This window comes from Carlito syrichta, unplaced genomic scaffold (assembly GCF_000164805.1).
Source record: "Carlito syrichta isolate Samal-C Ts95f unplaced genomic scaffold, Tarsius_syrichta-2.0.1 Scaffold103333, whole genome shotgun sequence".
Lineage (NCBI taxonomy): Eukaryota > Metazoa > Chordata > Mammalia > Primates > Tarsiidae > Carlito > Carlito syrichta.
The window spans coordinates 43,820-67,991 of record NW_007047429.1 but is presented as its reverse complement, the minus strand read 5'-3'; the positions used below and the strand labels follow the sequence as shown (position 1 = coordinate 67,991).

At 36.4% G+C, this 24,172-nt stretch overlaps 1 protein-coding gene across 1 annotated transcript in view; it reads left to right on the top strand.

The window, feature by feature from the left end:
• LOC103267690 (ephrin type-A receptor 6-like) overlaps positions 1–24,172 on the top strand; it is a 362,332-nt gene that overhangs the window by 328,373 nt on the left and 9,787 nt on the right. The window contains 1 exon segment of the mRNA XM_008065281.2: positions 13,612–13,767. Coding sequence (XP_008063472.2) covers positions 13,612–13,767 — 156 coding nt within the window.

Genomic DNA, 24,172 nt, shown 5'->3' with positions numbered 1-24,172 from the left:
AGCCAGGCCCAGAGAGTCAGAAGTCTTGACTTCTGGATCCAGTTCAGATATTAACCCAGGTTGTAATTCTGAAGAAGGAGCTCATCTTTCTAAATTTTGTCTCCTCGTGTATAAAGCAGAAGTGATGAGGAAGAAAATTTATCTTTATAGTCACTAATGGCTTAAAATTTTCATAACCCCATTAATCTTTTGCTTTGGAAAAATGATGGCTAAGAGATTTACAATTATGTGTTCTAAACAACTATTTTTAAAAAATAAATGATAGAATACTTTAAACTTAGATAAGTAAATGCTATCCACATGAAAGGCAATGCTATCCACATGAAAGGCAATGCTATCCACATGAAAGGCAATGCTATTTTATTCAAGGCATAATGAAATTATGAAATATTTGCTTTATGTATTGACATAGCTATCCATTCTCCAGATAGTATTAGACTCCAACATATAAAGAGTTCACATAGATAAAGATCACATATAAATGAATTATCTCATTGCATTTAATCGCTTACTAGTTCCTAAGTTTTTTAGAGGTATTAGTTAATTCTCAAGATACCTGTACAAGAGTATAAGACAAATTCTGTTTTTTCCCATTTCACAGGTGAGAAAATGAGACACAAAGGAAATAACAAATTTGCCTAAGGTCACAAAGGTATTAAGTGAATGGGCCAATATTTGAATCCAGGTTATCTGGCTCTAGGTGTTTGCCCCTAAATATTACATTATACCTGAGATTGATAAAGAAATTACTGTATTCTTTCTCTGAGAATTTAACATAGAAAAGCAATTTCTAGATTTGTATGATAAATTATTCTTCACCAATGAGGAGAAGAACAAAGACACCGAAATTCATAGAAAGAAATTATGGAGACATAAAAAGGAGAATGTATAAATCAAAGACTGCTCATACACTCAGCAGAGCTGATTGAATAAACAAAGCATACATATGGGTTTGTTTACTGCATCCACAGTAGAATTAGTTTTAAGTGGATTCACTTACAGCAAAGATTAGTAGCATTTTGCCTACTAATCTTTAAGATCAGTCAAGTAGAAGGCTTAGAAGATATGATCTTCCTAAAGGATAAAGGGAGAAGGGGAGAAACGCATGTTGGATCTACCTTAGAACTATCTACTAGGCTTATATTTTTCATTATAAGTACATGTAAGCCGGGCTCGGTGGCTCAGCCTGTAATCCCGCGCCTTTGGGAGACTGAGGTGAGTGGATTGCCTGAGTCCGTGGGTTCGAGACCCGCCTGGGCAGCGAGACATCATCTCTACAATAAATCAAAAAATCAGCAGGGCATGGTAGAGCATGCCTGTAATTCCGGCTACTTGGAAGGCTGAGGTGGAAGGATTGCCGGAGCCCAGCAGTTTGAGGCTGTGGTGGCCCGGAGCGGCCACTGCACTCCAGTCTGGGTGACAGAGTGAGACTCCAACTCAAAAAAAAAAAAAAAAAGTACATGTAAAAATTGGGTAATTATAATACATAACTGTTGTAAACCTTGGACTTACTTCAGCCCACCAAGTAGCTTACCACACAATTAAATTCACTTGTCTCAAAAGAGAACTTTTATTCCACTGAGTTGCAATGTGGAACGACGTCTTTCCTCTGGATTACCTTTTTGCCACAAAGCAAATATAACACAGTGCTTATATTTGTTTCTCTTTGGATTGATTTACTACAAGGGAATATAAAAGTTAAAAATATTGAATATAAATTTGGGATAAAAGTCAGACATTGCAGAACTTAAACATAAATTTGTTGAATCCTAAAGTACCTCTTTTGATTGCATAAGATAATATATTTATTAAATATAGTTATGGTATTATACTATACATCTTATTTTCTAAACTATTTTTCCATCTTTCATAGCAACCTGTTAGACAATACATTTTACATTTGATTTATTGGAACATGACAATTCATTTATGATATATGGTAGACCCTTGAACAACACAGGTTTGATTACATGGGTTCAATTACATGTGAATTTTTTCAACCAAATGTAGATTGAAAATACGGTATTTCCAGGATGGGAAATCCATTTATGTGGAGGATCAACCTTATCTATAAGCAGGTTTCACAGGACCAACTGTAGGACCTGAGTACGTGCAAATTTTGGTATATAAGAGAGCCTTATCATCAATAACCTATAAATACCAAGGGAAACTGTATATGATTGGGATATTTGGTTAGCCATAGCACCTATTTTCCTATTTTGTATGTAGGAGAGTTTCTTTCTTGGCATTTTGAATTTCTATAGACTGAATGGCCTTAGAATTCTAACTTTTAACCGCTGGTTATAATGAGCTAACAACTTGCTGAAAACATTAATGCATCATTTATATTATGTATCATCCCAGCAGGTAGGCATTATTCTCATCTCCATTTTACAGAAGAATACAATCAGACTTGCAAGAATTAAATAACTTCCCTAAAGCAATATATTTCAACCAATGGGATTTGAATATAAGATTTCTGCATCAAAACCCCCGAATCCTATCCACAATAATATAGTCAACATCATTAAGAATATTACATATATTTAAGTTTAAAGTCTGGGAGTGTAATACATGCAACATTTTTTTTTTTTTTTTTGGCTGAGGATTGTTTTGTGGTCGTTTATGTTTCCATATGAATTCTTGCATTGTCGTTTCCAGGTCTGAGAAGAATGCTGCTGGTAATTTAATGAGTATTGCGTTAAATCTGTAGATTGCCTTGGGTAGAATGGACATCTTAATGATGTTGATTCTTCCAATCCATGAGCATGGAATATTTTTCCATTTGTTTGTGTCATCTTTGATTTCTTTGAACAGTGTTTTGTAGTTTTCGTTGTAAAGGTCTTTCACTTCTCTGGTTATGAAGATACCAAGGTATTTCATTTTTTTGTGTGGCTATTGTGAATGTGATTGTATTTTTTATTTGGGTTTCTGTTTGTTTTTTTTGTATAGAAATGCAACTGTCTTTGCACATTTTTTTATACCCTGAGTCTTTGCCAATCCTTTATCAGTGCAAGGAGGTTTTTGACAGATTCTCTAGGGTTTTGAGGTATAGAATCATGTCCTTTGCAAAGAGGGATAACTTACCTTCCTCCTCTCCTATATGGATACCCCTGATTTTCTTCTCTTGTCTGATTGTTCTAGCTAGGATTTCCAACACTATGTTGAACAGGAGGGATGAGAGTGCGCATCCTTGTCTTGTTCTGGTTTTCAGGGAAAATGGTTTCAATTTCTGTCTGTTTAGCAGTATGTTGACTGTGTGTTTCTTGCAGATGGCTCTTACTATTGTGAGGTATGTTCCATATATGCCTAGATGTTTGATGGTTTTTATCAAGAAGGGGTGATGGATTTTGTCAAAAGCTTTTTCCACTTCTAATGATATAATCATGTGGTTTTTGTGTTTACATCTGTTGATGTACTTAATTACATTTATGATCTTGCGGATGTTGAACCAGCCCTACATCCCAGGGAAGAAGCCTACTTGGTCATGGTGGATGATTTTTGAAATGTGTTGTAGGATTCAGTTTGCTAGAATCTTGTTAAGAATTTTAGCATCTGTGTTCATCAAGGATATTGGCCTGTAGTTCTCTTTCTTTGTTGGATCTTTACCCAGTTTGGGTATCAATGTGATACTAGCTTCATCAAATGATTTGGGGAGAGTTCCATCTTTCTTGATTGCCTAGAATAGGATTGATATCAGCTCCTTCTTGTATGTTTTGGAGAATTCTGCTGGAAAGCCATCTGGTCCAGGGCTTTTTTGTGTATGGGTAGTTTTCTTATGACATAGTTTATTTCCTGGGTTGTTATTAGTCTATTTAGGGTCTCAATTTATTCTTGTTTCAACCTGGGGAGGTTGTGTGATGTCAGAAAGTCCTCCATTTCATTTCGTTTTTCAAGTTTATTTCCGTACAAGTGTACATGGTAATATCTAATAGTCTTATGTATTTCTTCAGGGCCACTTGCGACTTGATCTTTTGCATTTCTGATTGTGTTTATTTGGGACTTTTTCCTCTCTTTTTCTTGTTCAGTCTAGCTAGGGGGCCATCAATCTTGTTTATCCTTTCAAGGAACCAGCTTTTTGTTTTATTGATTTTTTGTATTATATTTTTGTCTTCTATGTCCCAAATTTGGGCTTTTATTTTGGTGATCTAGATTCTTCTGATGAGGTTAGGGTTTTGGTGGTTTTGCCTTTTTAGCTTCCTTTTTTAGCTTTGCTAGGTTGTTAACTTGTGATCTTTCCATTTTCTTCATGTGTGTTCGTAGAGATATGAATTCCCATCTTAGTATTGATTTCATGGCATCCCAGAGATTTTGGTAAGATGTTTCTTCATTTTCATTTGTTTCCAGAAATCTTTTAATTTCTGTTTTGATTTCCATGTTGACCCAGGAGTTTTTCAGCATCATGCTATTTCATGTCCATGTCTTTGTGGGTTTTGGCGAACTTTGTTAGCGTTGATATTTATTTTTATTCCACTGTTGTCGAGTTATGTCTAAACTATACTTAAAATGTACCTTGTTCTTTGCCCTCAGTCTAATTTAGTACTATTTTTGAAACCACTTCTCTTTATAAAGCCACCTTTTTCTATTCTCACCCCCTTCATCCTTGTTTCAGTTGATAAGTATTTCTTATCCAGATCAATGCCTTTGTCTCCTACCTGGTCTCTATGCTTGTTATCTCATGCCTCTTTAATAAATTCAGTACTCTGTCAGCAGACGCCACTCCACATAAACATATTTATTGTTTAAACATCTGTATACTTTAATATTAATATGGAATTCTTTAGGCTTCTTATAAAACTCTCAAAAACCATGTCCTTATTAATTACCTTACACATTCCTTCTTTCCATTGTCAACACTCTGTTTTCTCCAAGTTAGTTTTCTTTCTGTGTATAGAAACTTGTGATACTAATTTCCATTTCTCCTTTTTTTTTAAACTCATCCTTTTCCTTCCATTAATGTTTCCCTGTTGAGACACCAGCATTAATTTTCTGTACCAATCATGAATAACTTGATATCATACTGTCTATTCTGTCTAATATCATCTCATAAGTTGAGATTTATAATCATTATCTCTTCAGGGACTAGGTCTTATACAACCTGTACTTCTTCCCTCTCTATTATATGCTGAGCACATAGTAACTACAGTTTATTATACATTTACCAAAGTTATTCCACTCAAGAATAATCAAAGGTGATTGTACTTGAAAATGCAGTATTAGCTAAACAGTTCTTGCAATAGCAGTTATTTTTTATATTAACTCTCCAGTTTGTAAAGATTCAAAAAAAAAAGAAAATTACATATGCATTCAAATTAAAATACGTAGTCAAACATGAGAGCTGAATATATTCATCAATATGACAATTTGAGACAAAAGTTCTAAAATTGCAGACTGCAACATAAAAGTGTATATTGCAATTTACAAATAACTTTCTAAATAGTCAGTTCTTGAATGTGATATTTATTTAAAACATTATGTTAACTCCAGGTATCTTTTGCAAGTGTTATTGATCCCTTGATGAAGCTGTGTCAGAATGTAATTTAGCAATATTGTCTGAATATAAAAATTTGTTTTTAAAAATCAGAGAATATAAAAAGCCACTTATTTATTTTGTTATTCATTTATCAAATATTTATTGAACCCCTAATATTTCCAAAGCACTATCTTAGAGTATGAAAGTTTTAATATAAAGAAAGTTTCTTCTCACAAGTGCTCACATTTTGGTGTTGAGATGATCACGAAATCCTGACTGTTGTAAAGGAATCAGATCAAAACCACTGCAAAAGAATGAAAAACCTGTATAATAGAGGCATGTGCAATACACAAGTGGAGCGGAGAAGAGAGACAAATAAACCGGTATGCACCGATAATGTGATTGTTTTGGTTCAATTGCCTTTTTAATTTTTGTGACTAGGTATGGCCCAGTTTTTGTAAATCTGATATGCAAGTATATAAAATAGATTAATTAGGAGTTTTGGAGTTGCATTGTAGAAGGCCTGCTAAGAAACCCTCTACTTGGTTTAAAATATTTGTACATACATGGACACATATATAAAAATAATTTACACAAAATTTTGTGTGTGTACAGCTTCAGATTAATGGACTGAATTTATAGCTTTATAATAGAAAATTGTCTCTATGGTTCCAGGTTTTCCAATAGAAACACTTATTATAGGTTCATGAAATACTGTAACTGGTTTTACAGAAGAGCTCCTGCTTGCCATGAAAATTGGATTATCCAAGCACCAGCTTACAGATTATCTGCCTGGGTAAAAAATAGTCTTGGGGAAATTCAAGTTCAGGCCAACAGCATTAATATATGGAATGGCTCTATATGTGTGGAACTAGATATAAGCCAAATCAAGAAACCATATTCTGATCAGACACATCACATCTGTAAAGTCTGCACATCCTAGTTTCTGCTGATTACACAGCCATATAGAGCTATTGCCCGCATTCCACTGGAAGTTCTGAATCTTGAGTGTCTGCTGTTGCTGCACTACACATTCATCCTTGAATGTGCCCTTGTGCTCATGAGAATCTGTCATATCCAAACCATGCTCAATCAGTATAGGTACTCTACTTGCACTAGATGGAAGATGCTGCTCCAGTTTACTCAATTCAATGTTATAGGACATTCCAGTAAAATGCAGACCAAGGTTTCAGTAAGCTATTTTTAAAAATTAATAGAAAGATGGTAAACTAGTAACATCATTCATTGCCATTCAACATAAGAACCCTAATTGCAATAAATAATACAAAATAAAACTCACAATATCATTATGAAACTCACGCACTACAGGTTTACTGTAAAATGGATGGCTACTTGTGGTGAAAATGCATTGGAAACATCCATTCACATTTCAACCAATCATACAAGTAATGATTTCAAGTTTGTATGATAAATACTGATATACCATGTTGCCAAAAAATGTATACACATGTTAAGAGCTGTTATCTATGTATGACTTTTCAAAGTTGAATTGAATTACGGTAGCAACATGTAGTGTGATGTTCGCTTAAGAGATGGAGTTACTCAAATGAATGCTAGTGTCACCATGAAACTGGTGGGACAGTCAAAGAAAATGGCAGAAGTAAGGTTGTCATTCAAGAAGCACAAGACTATTTTGAAGTGCTGTTTGAAATTTGAGAATGTTGTGGAAGAACAATGACAATAGAGGCATGAGTATGCAACAGTGCACAACATACCTAACAATTGCACAGATTTGTAGTGAGTTTGGGGTGCATGGTACTGTGTGTGATGTATACAAGGGAAGATATGGGAAGCCTCATACTGCAACAAGTCTTGCACAGTTTCCCACATTCAGAAGTGTCCAGATGCTGATGGTAATTACTTTGAGCACCTCTTGTAATTGCAGAAGTCAAACATGACTCGTATTCATCTTTTATTATCTATATATATTGACTATTACAATTTTGATAGTTTTTTCATTTCTTAAAATTGTATACATTTTTGGTACCCCCTATATGCTCTCTGAATACTTACTCATGGGGAAGAGGGGTTAGATTAAAAAGTTTAGAAATTTTAAGCCATATTATAGTATATTATCTTTACAATTTTTAAGAAAAGCAGATTATGAATGTGTTGAATATCTGCTTTGCTAAGTTTTATTCTATAATATTCTCATATAATTTTGACTAATATGTATATTGATTAAGAATGTGTGTAAGCAATCGTATACTCTATTGCTCTGTTTTCAGTATTGTCTCAGTGAAATGGCATATGCAGGAAACTTACTATTAAGTAATTTACAGTGGAGTTGAGAAGACATGCCTCTTTATAGGAAATAAGAAATAACAGATATCAGAATGTAAAATGCATATGATAATTGCAATGGTAGGTTACAGGGGAAGAGATAAATGTGATACTGCTAGGAATGTATCATATGTTAAAAATATAAATGATATATATATGCACATACACATATACATACATGTCTACATGTGTATTTGTATATATATAGTCATATAATGACAAGGTGTTATACCAAACAAAATTTGGGTTTATGACTCAGAGAACCCAGACTTCAAATCCTGGCTTGGTTATATATCATCTCTGTGACCTTGAACAATTGTTAGAGACTCCATCTCTTCATTTTTTGAAACATGGATATTAATATCCACATCGCTGGGTTTCTGTAAGACTTACATAGAATAAATACATAAAACACCCATTTGAAGTAGACAATAAATTGTGATTGTTGTATTGATTACCAATATACTTAATAACTTTCTATAAAAACACTGTTTTCTTCACTCAGGAAAAAATTTATAGTTATAATTCAACAATTTTTACATTAGTTTTTTGCACTATTCAGCTACAGAAATGACACAAATACATGACAGTGGGACATTCACAGTTGTCAGATTGAAGAGTAGATTGTAACTTTGTTGCTATGACAGCAGAAGATAGGATTGTCAAACTTTACCGAGGTGTCAGAGTACATGATGCTTTGAGCAGTGATGAGTAAGTTTGTGCAAAGTGTTCAAATCATGCATGCAATCTATTTAATGATGAGTCTTTTCTTCAATTCTAGGTTGAAATATAGCATGCCTTGCTTACTTTTTCCTTAAAATAAAGTGAACACATAAAACATTTTTGTGAAATGAAAGTTTTGGAATACATTTTTATCTCTACCAATCTGAATAAAGCTGTATTAGTTTTGCTTCTTACATAAAAGAATCATGGTTAAGAGAAAATGAAACCATTAGTTAAAAAGTGTTTTATAGCCGGGCTCGATGGCTCAGCCTGTAATCCCGCGCCTTTGGGAGGCTGAGGTGAGTGAATTGCCTGAGCCCGCGGGTTCGAGACCCGCCTGGGCAGCGAGACCTCATCTCTACAATAAATCAAAAAATCAGCCGGGCGTGGTAGCACACACCTATAATTCCGGCTACTCGGAAGGCTGAGGCGGAAGGATCGCCAGAGTCTAGCAGGTTGAGGCTGCGGTGGCCGGGAGCGGCCACTGCACTCCAGTCTGGGCGACAGAGTGAGACTCCAACTCAAAAAAAAAAAAAAGTGTTTTATTATAATAGTTATATATAATCAAATACCATTATCAATGATCCTTAAAAGGTGTGGTTGGCACCATCATGGACCCAGATTGCAAAATAAGCAGAGTGTTCCAAATATAATAGGAAAATTAATGATGAGAACTCAGATTATAGATTAGACGAACCTTCTCCTTAACTTCTGGCTTCTTCCATATGCCCAAGTTTTCCAGTTCCCCAGTGCAGCATAGGAAACCACTCCAACATTTAGTGACTTAAAATAGCACCAATCATTTATTTTGTTATGTATCTGTGACTTGAGCAAGGTTCATCAAGGACAGTTCATCTCTGCTCTATGTAGCATCAGCTGGGGTGACTGGACTGAGGATTGGAAAATCCATATTCCAGATGACTTACCTGTCTGGCAAACTCGTGCTGGTTGCCAGCCGGGAGCATGACCATAGCTGTGGGCCAAGAACCCAAGTTCTTCCACACATGGTCCCCTCCATGACTGCTTGACCTGATATGGTGCTTCCTCCTTGCTAAAAATAAGAATCTCAAAGAATCAGACAAAAGCTCTATCACCTTTTATGACCTAGCCTAGGAAATCCCATAAAGCCACCTCTACTATAGTCACAAGCACACTGGATTCAAAAGGAGAGAACAGAGACCTAGTGTTCTTGTCAAAAGAGTGTCTATAAGACATTGCCAGAAGAACAAGTGATTTGGAAGATATATTTGGGCCAATTTTTGGAAAATACAATCTGCCACAGCACGTTACTTGGTATCATTTAGCTTCAGTTTTCTCATCTAAATAAGAAAATGCCAGACACCCTACTTTGTACACATTATATTTATTAAATCCTCATAACAACCCCTGAGTTGGTGCTATCTTTTAGTCAGCTTGAGCTGCTGGAATAAATTACCATAGACTGTGTGGCTTAAACAATATGTTCTTGAGGCTGGAGAGTCTGAGATCAAGGCTCCAACTGATCTGTTGTCTGGTGAGGGCCCTCTTCCTTACTAACTGATGACTATCTTCTTGTTGTGTGCTGACATATAAGACAGCAGAGCGCTCTGATTTCTCCATTCCCTGAAAAGGGCACTAATCCCATTCATAAGATCACCATCCTCATTATTTAATCACCTGCCAAAGTCTGCACCTTCCAATACAGTCACATTGGGGATTTAGGCTTCAACATACACATTTGAGGGGAAGGACACAAATACTTAGTCTACAGCACATATTTTACAGAAAAGTTGTACAAAGAAAATCAGTTACCTGAAATGACAGAGCTAGTAAAATACACAGGCAGAATTCAAATCCATGCAATCTAATTTCAAAGGCCACATCCTTTATTATTCTTTGTAGTTAATTTTTTGGTGAGAATAACCAAAAAATTGTATGCAAAATGCCCAATAAAGTGCCTAGCTCATTCTGAATGCTCAATAATTATAAATGGTTTTGCTGTAGCCATTATTACTAATATATCCTATGGCGAATTACTGGGTATCTTCTCTTTGGAGACTTTTTAAAAAATTCATTAAAGTAAGTTCAGTCTGACTTAAGGAATATGCAAGGAAGAAATATTGAAAGAAAAAGTGAGAAACTGTTATTAATGAATGTCTAGAAAAAAACAGTGGAGTAAGAATAAGAATCTCTGATAAAGGGATAAAAAAAACTAAAGAGAATTTTATTTTAAGATACTTGGTAAGATGGGGATAGATTCACTAAGGACATTTTTTAAAAGCAGTGCTAAATATGAAAGAAGCAGTATTGATGCGGAGTTAAGTATGGTTGACTAAAATAAACTGGGGAGCAGAAAATTAAGTAAAAACCACTTTAAAATACGAATGATGGGATGCTTAAAAGGTGATCTGTACTGGTGGAAGCATATTTAGTTTTCAATGTGTCGCTAGTATTATCACCATATTGTATTCAAAGTGGTGATAAAATATAAAAATGGAGCCTAATTCTAAACACTGTTGATATAAAGCATTTTGGTCTCCATACTTTATCCTTACTTCCAGAATAGAAACACTTACCTTCTTCTCACAGTAGAAACAGCTTTAGAATTTTAATTTTGCTTGTTACCAGTCTTAGACGACTAAAGTATTTTTGACTTTATTTTGTAAATAATGCCCTGAACTTGACACTTTTCCATCTCTTGAATGAATGTGCTTGTGTTCAATAGTCTTTAACATACATATCATGAATCAGAGAGAAAATATGGTAAAACTAGGATCTAATGCATTCACTTTACATTTATTAATGGCAACTTACCTAGATTTGCATATATCTATGGATAATATATATTTCTATAAAATCCCTGTTTCTTTTGTAAGTTAATGTGTCACAATAGTGACAACAAAGACTAACATCAACAGTACGTGGTTTCTAGGTTGGTATCCTCTTCTTTACCTAACCAGAAGTTTAAAACTTGGCTGCTAGTCTGCGAGCTGGGTGCTGGTTCTTTGGTTCAGTTCTTAAGTCCTTGGCATGTTAAATAGAACCAAATGCAAAATGGGTCCTGAATGAACCCAGAAGTTCATGAGCAAGTTCAAGGATTGCTGTGCTAAGTTCCTCTCTCCCCATGCTCACCCTGGCACTTTCTGGTTTCCTGTGCTTCCTGTTTAAGACCCCTTGGCAAGAAGACTGTGACTTGATTTGCCCTACTCTGTTGTGCACTTTGTATCCAGGGCCAAGTGGGAGGAAGACAAAGAGAAAAGAAGAAATGCAATGAGGTGGACCAAATCTTCTTAGAACCACAGCTTCAGTGAACAAAGAGGAAGGTTTCCTCTTTTAAGAATTTGGGGCCATGTTCAATGGCTGTAATCCCAGGATTTTGGAAGACTGAGGCAAGAGGATTGCTTGAGGCCAGGAGTTCAAGACCAGCCTACACAATTTAGCAAGACCGCATCTCTAACAAAAAATTAGCTGGCTATGGTGGCATGCTCTTATAGTCCCAGCTGCTTGGGAGGCTGTGGCAGAAGGATCATCTGAGCCCAGGAAGTGGAGGCTGCAGTGAGCTGTGATCATTTGTGCCACTCTACTCCAGCCTGGGCAACAAAATGAGACCCCAACTTAAACAAAAAAATGTTGACGAATGGGTTCCCATTATCACCGCCACCATGTGAATGCTTGAGGGCTGGACAAGAGCTAAGGAGAAAATAAAAAAGGGGAGGGGGGAGTCCCCCATTCTTTCTGAGCATTCGGAGTTCTGATTCCCCCCCTTGAAGTCAAAAGCTGAAGCTGTCCATGACCTGGCTCCCACTTCCAAGTTTTCTGTCCATTCAGGCCAGGGTGGGGTGAGTGGGAAATGGGGAGAAGGAAGAAAACAATGGTAAACTCACCACCAGCTCAGCGGCACTTCAAATTTTGCTTCTCACCACCCATCTTCCTACTTCTACTTACTTTTCAGAGTCCTTAAAAAGTTGCTTAGGGTATTCTGCCAGATTTTATAGTTAAGCAGGAAAAACAGGGTGTGATGTGTTTACTCTATCTTTTCCCAGAATCAGAGCTTTTTACTCTGATTCTTTAGGGTGAAAGTCATGTAGCTTGCAATGTATTTCTGTAGGTCTGAAGGTGTTTCTATTTGCTTGTTCAAGAGGAAGTTTACTTTAAACATTTCTTTGATGACAGTAAGAAAGAAGTTGGAATTAGTAACTGGACCATTTAACATGCGTTAGCTCATTTGGTCTTTAGAGTAGCCACTCTCCAAAGAAAAATAGGCTGAATATTTTGAAGAACAATAAACAAACTTATTATTTATAAACTTGGAATTGGTGACTTTGAGATTTTCCTTGGATTGCTATTATTAGGTTATTCTGACGAAACCCAGTATTTGCACTTTTTTACTCTTAACTTTTAGGGTTATTTTTCTTTTCTTTTTATGTTTAAATTTCTTACTCTTCCCTGCCTTCTCTAATTACATGACACCAACATTTGTTGTGCAACAGCATCTAGTGACGCTGCTTTTTACAAATTTTTAAAATTTCTTTTATGAATTCTATTACTTTGAGAAATGATGCAGATCACATCTTTTGCTGATAAGTCATTCAGGTTTATCTGAACTTACGGACTGGTGAGTACATGAAGAAAAAGCAGTTAATTATATTAATATAAGTTCCTGTCACACACAACACAATTCAGTATTTCTTCAAATGGTGAGAACTACACAGCTTGATATGCCAAGTAGAATTTTTCAGGGTTCTTTGTCTTCCAGTACTCTGATAATAAGGATAAGTGCAAAAAACTTTGTTAAGATATGCATAGGGCAGATCACTCATTTTTTATTTTTTGTTTTACCAGAAACATACTTTGTGTGTGTGTGTGTGTGTGTGTGTGTGTGTGTGTGTGTATGCTCGGGGTATACGTTTACAAATTAGCAGCCTTAGCTAAAACATGATGTCTCAGTCATGTTACTAACTCTGAATAACTAATTTCATTTATTAATGTCAATATATATTGATTTTTCTGTGTATGTGTGACACTGAACTCTGAGATCTAATGTGCATATAAATTAAAATATGATGTACAAGTACAGACAAAAGAATTCAAGGAATAACTTCAAGAAAAAATGGTTTCTTCTGTTTTTACAGCTTGCAGACCAGGATTCTATAAAGCATTTGCCGGGAACACCAAGTGTTCTAAATGTCCTCCACACAGCTTAACCTACATGGAAGCAACTTCTGTCTGTCAGTGTGAGAAGGGTTACTTCAGAGCTGAAAAAGACCCCCCTTCTATGGCATGTACCAGTAAGTCTATACATTTAGATCTGGAAATTCTATTTGCAGTCCTTTTGGTCTCTTCATTCTAAATATTAAAAATAAGTAAATGTACAAAATCCTGTATCATCAATGCCATTTGTCTTTGATAACAGCCAAGGAAAAAGGTTCCCTGTCTTCTCAGCATGATTGCTTTTTTAACCATTTGTAAAGAATGTATTTAATCTTCAAAATTCATATTGATTTATGATGTACAAATACTGGTTTGAAGCCCTGCATGTTTTTTTTTTATCCATAACCTGTCTTTAAGAAGTTATGATAGTTTAAGGATACATGAGAATTTATGAACAAAATTTGCATTCTTTGTTTCAACTCTTGACTATTTTAAGGTACAACAAATTAGGACAATAAAGTTACTGTGTGGGGGAAATTCCAGAGGAAACTTTAAAAGTCATTGTGTTACTGCTATGCAGAGAAGTTTGTGTTTCCTTGATATTTATCTTTAAACGAAGGTATTTTGAATTTGTCCACATTTCACCTCTTACTTTCTCTTAAGTTTTTTGGTTGGAAGCAATAGAATATTCATTCAATCTGAATGTGAAGATCATGTTAATGCATATGCCAAGAATTTTAAATTATTTGTATTCTTCTATGATTAAAATTTTGTAATGTATCCATACATTTTAAAAAATAAAGTGAATATATTAATACATTGCTAAGCTATGCAAAAGTAAAATGTCACCCCTTAAATAGTTATAAAAGTCTTTTAAATACATAAGGCATTATAGTGAAAATTTGCCCTTCTTGGTGATGAATTGGTACCAAAATGTTGCTTATTTTATACAGTTCTATAGAAGCAAAAATAGAATAAGAATTTGGTAATGTCATATGTGCCTTAGAGACAATGATGGTGATGTAGCATTTAAGCTTAACTGATGCAGTTCATAGATTTGTCTGCCTTACTGTAGACTGTCTTATAAAATATTTTTATGGAACACATTTAATAAAAATGCAACACATTCATTAGTATATGGTATATGTAATTTTTGCTTTCTGATTGTAAATACTAAGTGATTCCTTTTTTCAGAAAATTGCAGCCTAGGAAATTGCTACTTAGGTTTTTTTTTTTTTCCCTGAGAACTTTTTAAAGTTTATAAATAGGAAAAGGAAAATTCTGAATATAATTTTTCACATAATTATGGAAGAAATTTTTAGCAGGAAAACCTTGCTGTTACTATACCTATATAATCCTTCTTGTGTGACTTCTGTATGTTATTGTTAGGTTAAAGATCTCACTAGGGACTCCAAAAATGTTAGATTAAAATATATCCCAGTGGGGCTTCCAAATGTTAGGTCAGGCTCTATGGGGGAGTGTCTGGTTTGCGATCCAGTGCTATGAGAAAAATGCAAAGAATTGCACAGAATTTATATTGGAAAATATAGTTTATTTAGAAAGTCAATTAGAGAGGAGAGAGAAGATTTATATCCCCAAGCTCCCCAAGGTAGGAGAGGGGAGCCAAAGCTAAGAAAACACGGTGGCCATAGCTGAAAGAGCACATGACCTGGCCAGTGCTTAACAAAACATTGGCCAAGGGAGAGGGGGAGAGGGAGCGGAAGAGAGGGGGAAAGAGAGAGAGAGAGATAGAAAGGAGATTCACCTCCCCAAGGTAGGGGAGGGGGGAGGGGAACCAAGCTAGGAAATACAGCAACCATAGCTCAAGGAGCCACATGGTCAGACCATGGCTTAGAAAAGCAATGGCAACTGCTACTTGAAGTTGAATGTCTTTTAAACTTTCTCTTTGATGGGAGAAAATTGATAAGGTGATTGAGTGGTACTCTGCTTCATGCCATCACAGAGGGGACAGGTAAGCACAGGTACTGACACCAAGTGATGGACAGCCCTAGCAGATGTTCACATAATTGCTGCCATAGTAATTGAGTCTGTCTGTGTCATGGAGGTCATTAAGGGCTGATTAGGTTAACTGGGGCTTATGTGTGGAGGCAAATACTTGAAATAGAAAAGTTACTTAGTACAAAACAAGCTGGGGAGAGGGTTGTAAAGCAATTATTAATCATTACCTCCGAGAAACCGGTTCTGTCCTTGGCTAGTGATTAGAGGATAAATTAAAGTGAACTGCTAGAGAAACATGACAGAGCTAAACAATGTTAAAATGGCTGCTCATTGGGTATATTGGCTCCATGTTATGTCCTTTCAATTACATTATATTATATTATATTTCATTACATTATATTCAGTACACTACAGCTTAAGTAGTTGGTGGTAGTTCCAATGGTTACAGTCCTTCCAGGCAAATATCCTTCAAAACCTATACAGGGAATGGAATGGAGTTTCCTGAGTGATAGAGAATATCCTTTTTAAAAGTTTTCTTAGGCGGTCATAAATAGATGATTAATAAATTGAGGAAAAAAATTGGTTCCCATCAATATAACCCTTTAGTGAAGTAGGATAGTAAGCAGTTGGGAAGGCTTAGGGGTCTTTAGATTGAGAGACCAGTTAAGGAAATAAGCATGGGATGCAGCTAGGTCAATGAATGTGGTAAGCTAGTCCATTGTTGTTGAATCAGATATTAATTCTTTCCATTAGATATGTGTATTACCATACTTACCATTTTGTGCCAGTTGAATTTTCTTTCTTTTTTTTTCTTTCCTTTTTTTAATGCTTGGTATTATAAGTCATATTTCAAAAATGCTAGCCTATCTTGGCAATACTAAGTAGAAGCAAAGAAAAGTTTAATTCGGTTATTGTTGGGCAGAGCTTTAGAGAGGGCCATTGGTACTGTAGGGGAGGAAAAATAATCTTCTCCCTACCCTTCATAGTTCTTAGGACAGACACTTTTAACAAAAGACAGATAAGCAAGAGAAAAACAAACAGAAGTTTGTTAGCATGTACGCCTCATGTGTCCATGGGAAATACTCAAGGAATGAGTAAATCTCAGAGTTCTTTGAGTTCAGGCTTAAATACCATCTTCAAAGGAAACAAAGAAAGAAGGATGTTTGGCCATGGGGAGTCATGGGAGGTGATCAGGAGAAGTACAGTAAGCAAGGGTAAGGTTTGTTGCAGATTGGTTCAGTGTCTTCCTCAAGGATAGGAGTTTTGGTAATTTAGTCATTCTTCTCTTCCTGAGAAGAAAAAAAAGGATACATAAAGGGAGATTTCCTTTGTAGATGTAAATTTCCCTTGCAAAACGTTTACTCTGTTTTCAGAGCTTCTCCTGTGTCTGTTGTTTCTCAGAACAATCAGCTCAAGATAATTCTTATGCCAAAGTGGCATATTTTGGAGTAGCATATTCTGGTCTCCTAGAGTCATATTTGGGGGGTGACATTTTTTGATCTCCCACATTGTTACCAGGGATAAAAAGAGAAAATTCTCAAATAAATGTGAAATGTGGAGTTTCAGTTAGACTTTTCCCATCCCTTCTCAAGGCTTTTCTGTGCTATATCCTTGAAGGTTTATTTGCCTTGTTTAAGCAACAACTCAGTTATTGTGCTAATAAGTGAATCATCTTTGAGAGTTATATTGTTTCAGAGTGAATTTTGGTGCTGCAGGAGCAAAGGGAAATCTCTTCCACCCTCTCTGAAGGTTTACTGTAATGCACTGACAATATAATACAAATGTATTAACATGCATAAGCCTGGGTGCCATATAAGATGTGAGACTCCAAGAGGACTGAGATTGTCGAGGCTTACATAATCTCTTCATGGAGAAGAAAAAAATGGGAGATTCAGGCAACTATGAGTAGTAGTAAAGGATTTTTAGGGGAAACGAATGAGCCAGAAGAACAATGACCAGGGACAAAGTTGCTCTGAGATCTCAGAGTGGTGGTGAGAAGGTAAAGGGCAGAACTTCACTGTGAACAAAAGTTTTCTTATTATACAGATAACGTCTCCCAGGTAGTCTCTAGGTATTGCCCTCAGGAGGATAGATGAAAAGACTGTCTGGGCATGGTGGTAACTTTTGTTTCTTTTCCTCTTCTCCAGTGGTTAATCTTTCTTGGTTATTTGATGATTTTCCTAGGGAGAGAGTTTTAAGACAATTGCATTTTTTCTGGATGAATTTCCCTAAAAACTGAAAGAACATCAGACAAATCCCTATTGGTGCTTTTGGGAAGAAAGCAGATCAGCAGGCAGAGGAAAGTCAGAGAAAGATGGGCTTTTAGCCTTGTTTTTGAGGCCTTTCAATTTCCTCTATTCAAAGCACTCAGTATGCCAAAGCACCAAATTTGGGGTTATCATTTTCTGAGACCCAACAGTGCTTACTAGATATGTAAGGATGGGCAAATTATTATCTCTGTTAGCTTCAGTTCCACTATCTGTATTGATAACAACACTGCGTACCTCATGGTTTCATCACAATGGTTAAGTAAGTTAATATTTGAAAATTGCTAAAAACAATACCTTGCACATAGTAGGTACTACATAAATGCTTACTAAATAAAGAAAACTGTTCTCTTACAATTTGATTTGAAAGCGTTTCTGGTAAGTTAAATTCAAATTATTAAATATTTCACATTGATACTATTATGCAAGGTTTACAAGCTTTTGTTATTTGTATTCCTGCAGACTGAAAAAAAAAATAATGTGCTGAATTTTTAAGCCTTTCCACAAAAGATGTTAAGCCCTGCACCTTTCAGCCTATCTGATATCAGTGAAGTTTCCTGAATTATATTTTGACTAGTATTGAACGACCCAGCATTTATTACAATATAAGCAGAAAAAGCAAGGACCGTAAACTACAGAGCATCATGACTTCTAAAAATGAAAAGATTAGATTGTTGGAAGGATCAGGAAAATAACAAGTTAGGTGGTAGTTGGACAATTGTTATGGAACTGAGCTGTGACACTCAGGTTTGCAGAGAGAGGGAAGAGGGCATTTATTTGTAGGACACAAAGCAAGGAGAAAAGCAGCTCACATTTAAGTCTTGACCTTCCCAATGGCTTGCAAGGAAGGATTTTTTTACTTGTAGGGGCAAATTTCCAGAAAGCAGAAGTCACAAGGAAAACCATACACATTGATTTGGCCTAAAAGGGCAGGATATCTTGAAGCGGGGACTTACAGGTCATAGGTGGATTCAGAAATTTTCGGATTCGCAATTGATTAAGGAAGAGAAGCTTTGTTTAAAAATTTGGAGTCAGCAGAAAAGAATTTTAGCTCTGGCTCATGGGTGTGACTTGCTCTAGTCCCCTCAGAAATATAGAATGAAGAACAGTGGTGAGCGTTCCGTTCTCAGTTCCCCCTCATCTGTGGTCTGTGTGGCAGCAAATTCATTTGGTGGGGGTCTGGGCTTTCTGAACAAGTTGTTCTAGGTGCCTGGAATTCCCTTGAAGGAACAAAAGTCTCCTTTGGGCTAATTTAATAATCTCCTCCCTCTATCCTTTCAAAACATCATCCAAACTATTAGAAAGGCATTATTTTTAATGCAACAATGAAAAACATTGCTCATATTTCCACTTCTGCTTATAGTCTTTCAAAACCCAACCATTCTCTCCTTCACGGAAGGAAAATAAAGAGTCTTTATTTTTGCTTGCAGGAGGGCCCCCACAGGCCTCTAAGGTGGGGGAGGGGGTCCCTGCTCTGCCTCACAATTAGACTTTAAGAGGATCGTAGTAAGCCCAGCAAGATGTAGAACTTTTGAGTCAAGGAATCCAAGTAGTCAACCTTTCCTATTTTTCGTTAATCACAAACAGTAGCCAAATCTTAATAGATATAAACTCCCTTAACTCCTAGTTACTGTATTTCTGTGAATTAGCTAACTAAGGGTAAGCATTTGGGTCAGGTAAGCAGTGATTTGTCATCACTTTCCAGTGTTTTCATCCATCTTAGCATTCTAAGATAATGCTTCTAGTGGACCTTATAGGGATTTAAAAGGAAGCTTCTTTTTTTCTTTTAAGTTTTCTACTTCTAAGGGTAGGGAGAGAAGTAACTAAGATTATGAATGTATGACACAACCATTTTGAATGTATGAAAAGCCGGGCTCGGTGGCTCAGCCTGTAATCCCAGAGCTTTGGGAGGCTGAGGTGAGTGGATTGTCTGAGCCCGCAGGGTTCGAGACCCACCTGGGCAACTTGGCGAGACCTCGTCTCTACAATAAAATCAAATAAATTAGCCGGGCGTGGTAGCGCACGCCTGTAGTTCCAGCTACTTGGAAGGCTGAGGCGGAAGGATCACCAGAGCCTAGCGGGTCAAGGCTGCAGTGGCCGGGAGCGGCCACTGCACTCCAGTCTGGGCGACAGAATGAGACTCCAACTCAAAAAAAAAAAAAAAGAATATATGATAAAAAAATGAAAAACCGAAATTTTAGAAATGGCTAACCAAAACATTTAGCCAGTAAATGGCCTAGTAGGGCAGGATTCCACCAATAGGTACACAAGGTGATCATTTAAGTGATACTAGGTTAAGAGTCAAAGAAGCCCCGTTCCCTGGGGCCTTCCTCAATACAACAGCAAGCCTAAATTTTTCTAGTACAACACACAGTGTGATTTCACCATCAAGAGTTTGATAATTCCTTTGGGTATGTAGAGATGGGTGTTTTCTTAATTCATAATCCTGAGACATATAGATGATTTATTCACAAAAGGATTTTTAAGTATTTCAAATGGCTATAGTTTGAAAAAAAAAAAAGAAAAAGAGGTCTTATATTCACAGCTTATCTCTCTAATTGTAGGGGATGATCTGACCTTTCAGCCTTTTGTTGGGCCTGGTTATTCTTATTTAGTTCCTCTTCTGACTTTTTGTTTCTACTAACACCTTCCTTACAACCTAGAGTACATGTTCAAATTTCTATTAAAAAAAAAAATACTTCCAGTACAATTTTTCTCTCATCTAAGACAAATGTCTTGGAAAATATTCTTCATTGGCTGTGGCTACTTTTCCCTTTTAATTTGCTTTTCAATCAATTGCATTCAGATTTTTCTTTTCACTCTACTGCAATTAGATTTGCTTCTACTACTACATGTAAACGATATAAGAAATTCACCAGTGATCTTCACTACTACATTGTGAAAGAAACATTTTGTACCCTGTTATTCATTACATTCATCTCTGTTGATCACTTTCTTTTTTGTGAAACTACTGTTTAGTCGAAGATATTGCAAACTCTGCTTCACTCTCCTAAGTTTTCTGACCGTTTTATCTGTTATTGATGAATTCTCTTCTTTAACTCATCTGTTAAATGTTAATTTTCCTCATGTTCCTTCTGTTGCCTCTTGTCTCTTCATGCTATCATTCTCTCCCATAGTTTCAAATACCACCTGTAGATATATAATGCCCATATTTTTGTCCATATCCCAGTCTTTTCCAAAGTCTGAAGTCCAAAGTCTGCTAACCAACTGATTGTGGGATCTGACAAACTATATGTCCTATGGAAACCTTCCCACAACTCTGTCTTTATATTATTCCATCTTCTCCTTGATGACTAAACTCCTAGACTTCAAAGATGCTGAGTTTGTTTTCATCATCAGAGCCAGCAGTTTCCTCTACTTGAAATGTTCTTCCTTTAAATCATCTTTTTTAGATGTTATTTTTGCCATGCAGAATCAAATATCAGCTCTTAGGACCGGTATTTCCTGACTACCCGTTCAAAAACAATTCTTCTCAGTTATTTTTTTTATGTCATTGTGTTTTATTTTTTAGGGACCATGTGATCCTTTGAAAACACCTGGTTTATATACGTACTTGTTTCCTTATTGCCATTCTATCCACACTAGACTGTAAGGTCCATGAGATCATGGATGTGCTTTCTAAACTGTATCCTTATCACTCATTGTGGTACCTGGCACATTGACACTAAATACTTGATGAGTAGAATATACTGATAATTTCAAGCTCAATCTGCTAAGCTAATTTTACTGCTTCTTTTTTTTTTTAACTCAGCGTGCTCACCCGCTCTAGCTTGTGTTTCCTTATCCTGATGAATCCTCATCTAACCCTGTATCAAAGCCTAAAGCTGAAAATTATAAGCCCTACTCCTAATGCCAACAAGTCCTTGCAATTTTACTTTCTAGCATTCCTGCAGTCCATTTCTTCTTATCAGTTCGTGGCCTTATCCACTTAGTTAAGGCCCTAACTTTCCTTTGGACTAATTAAGACATCTCCTGGTAAGTGTCCTTCCTTTAATCTTCCATTCCTCCAAAATATCTTCCAAACTATTAGAAAGTGTTTTAAAAAATAAAAAACTTTGATCACATTCCCGCTTTTGCTTATACCTTTTGAAGCTCAGCCCTTCATTGCCAAAACTGTAAGTCGATCTAAAGACATCCAACGTCCAGGCTTGCCCTGTCTCTTCCTTTCCAGTTTTAACTGTTTCAGGATTTCTCGAACAGTTTTAACAGTCAGGTATAGCACAACATTCTTGCAGTTTTGGGTCTACTTGTTTTTGTTAGTTTTTTTTTTTTAATTCATTGTGTGTTCCTTTTGCATTAACTGAAAAACATATTTTAAAAATAAGGAAAAAAGAAATTTAAAATTAAATCTGAATGATTCCTCTAATATCTTAATCTATTTTATACCCTCTTAACTTCATTTCTCAGGTGACTCATTAATGTAGGTTCTGTATTTTGAAGAATGAGCTGTGGAGGACACTCTACTGTAGCAGGTCTTGGTCAATTAGGGCCGCCTCTGGGAGTAGTTTGGAGCACAGGAGACCCTGCTGCCTGCCAAGAAGTCTGTTATCAAAATAACCGTCTAAGGCTTTTCCAGGCCAAAAGGGAAAAACACTCACTGGGGTTGAAGAAACAAAGTAGACAAATAAAAGTCACTAAAAAAGTACTTGTCAAGCAAAAAGGGCAAAGTAGGAGAGGATGGAGAGGGATGGAATAAGAGGCTAACATGAATGCATGAGAGGTTAGAAAACAATAAAATCCTATCATCCTGACACCTTTACTTTGATGTTTCTCATGCATTTAAAACAACAGGGAGATGGTTTTAAAGCTACCGAACAGGTGCTGGAAGATTAGCACATTTAACAAACATTTATGTTACCTACTTAGGAAAGTTAAAACATAAAATGTAAATCATATATGCGGATAATTCTCATGCACACCCTTAAGGATTGTATGATGCTTTGTTTTGATCATCCAAATATGCAATCTGATGCCTTGTGAGTCAAAAGTTACTTCCAACTTCATTCTTAATATACAAGCAAATATTGTGTCTTTGTATTTGATATACAGTGACAGTGATTGGGTAGAGAGCATAAAATTTGAATTTACATTTTCTCCAAGGCTAACATTGTAAAGTATGGCTTCTTTGTTGCTGGAATAATTGGCCACTTGAGAAAATCATTATTCTCTCACTCAGATTCTGAGTAGAACAAACAGTGGTTGAGGTGCAGTAGGAGAGGTGTTCTTTTTCTTTAGCTGCTCTAGCCACAGCCCCCACATTTAGGCGTAGACAGGATGCAGTCCGAGTACCCTTGTTCTGCTTATTATCGTTTTGTTTATTCCCTTCATCTCTTTACTTCTTCCTCTCTTTTCCTCAAATGTAAGTTTTGCATGGAGAAAATCACTCTGGCTCCTTGCTTTTCCACCTCACATCTCACCACTGAAATTCACAAACACAACTGATAGGTTAGGTGACTCATGGTAAACACAATGTAGCATCCACGATTTTTCAAAGGCTAGAAAGAGAGAAATTACAAAAATGGATTTATTTTTTACCTTTAACAGGCTATGCTATACTTTAGACATGTCTTATTATAGAACAAAAAACTGTAAGTATTCATTCAGAGTATTGCAATGCTTTATTTTTAAAACTAAAATGACCCTCGCACAACTGAATAAACGCCTGTATGTATTGAATCCCAGTTTCCCCAATATAGATTACTGATCTATCACTTGAGTTTCATAAAGTGTCTGAAAAACAAATAGTTTAATTTTTATTTCAACAGAGGTTCATGTTAGGGTACGGACGGGGTGAGGGCTGCGAGGTGGATAGGGGAAGCATGCAGCACGGTAACCCAGAGATCCGAGTAAATGCAAAGAATTGTGACACACAAAAAGGTTAAGAAAGAAAAGTTTATTTAAAAGTAAATTAGAGAGAGAAAAGGGAGAGAGAAGATTCGCCTCCCCAAGGTAGGAGAGGGGGCCAAAGCCAGGAAGCCTGGCAACAGCCATAGCTCAAAGAGCACATGGCCACACTAGCAAGGCAATGGCTGCCGGTTGCTTGTGGTTGAGTCCTTTTAACCATTCCCCTAGATGGGGGAAGATCATTAAGGTGATTGAGTGGTGATCTGCTTCCACCACCCAATCACAAAGGGGCAGGCAAGCATAGGTACTGATGTCAGGTGATGGACAGCAGTCAGGTGATGGATGGGTTAGTCACATGATTGCTACCATGGTGGGGCTTATTCATATCACTTAAGTCACAAAGGGCTGATTAGATTAACCCTGGGTAGGGTTCTTCCTGCAAGAGACTTGT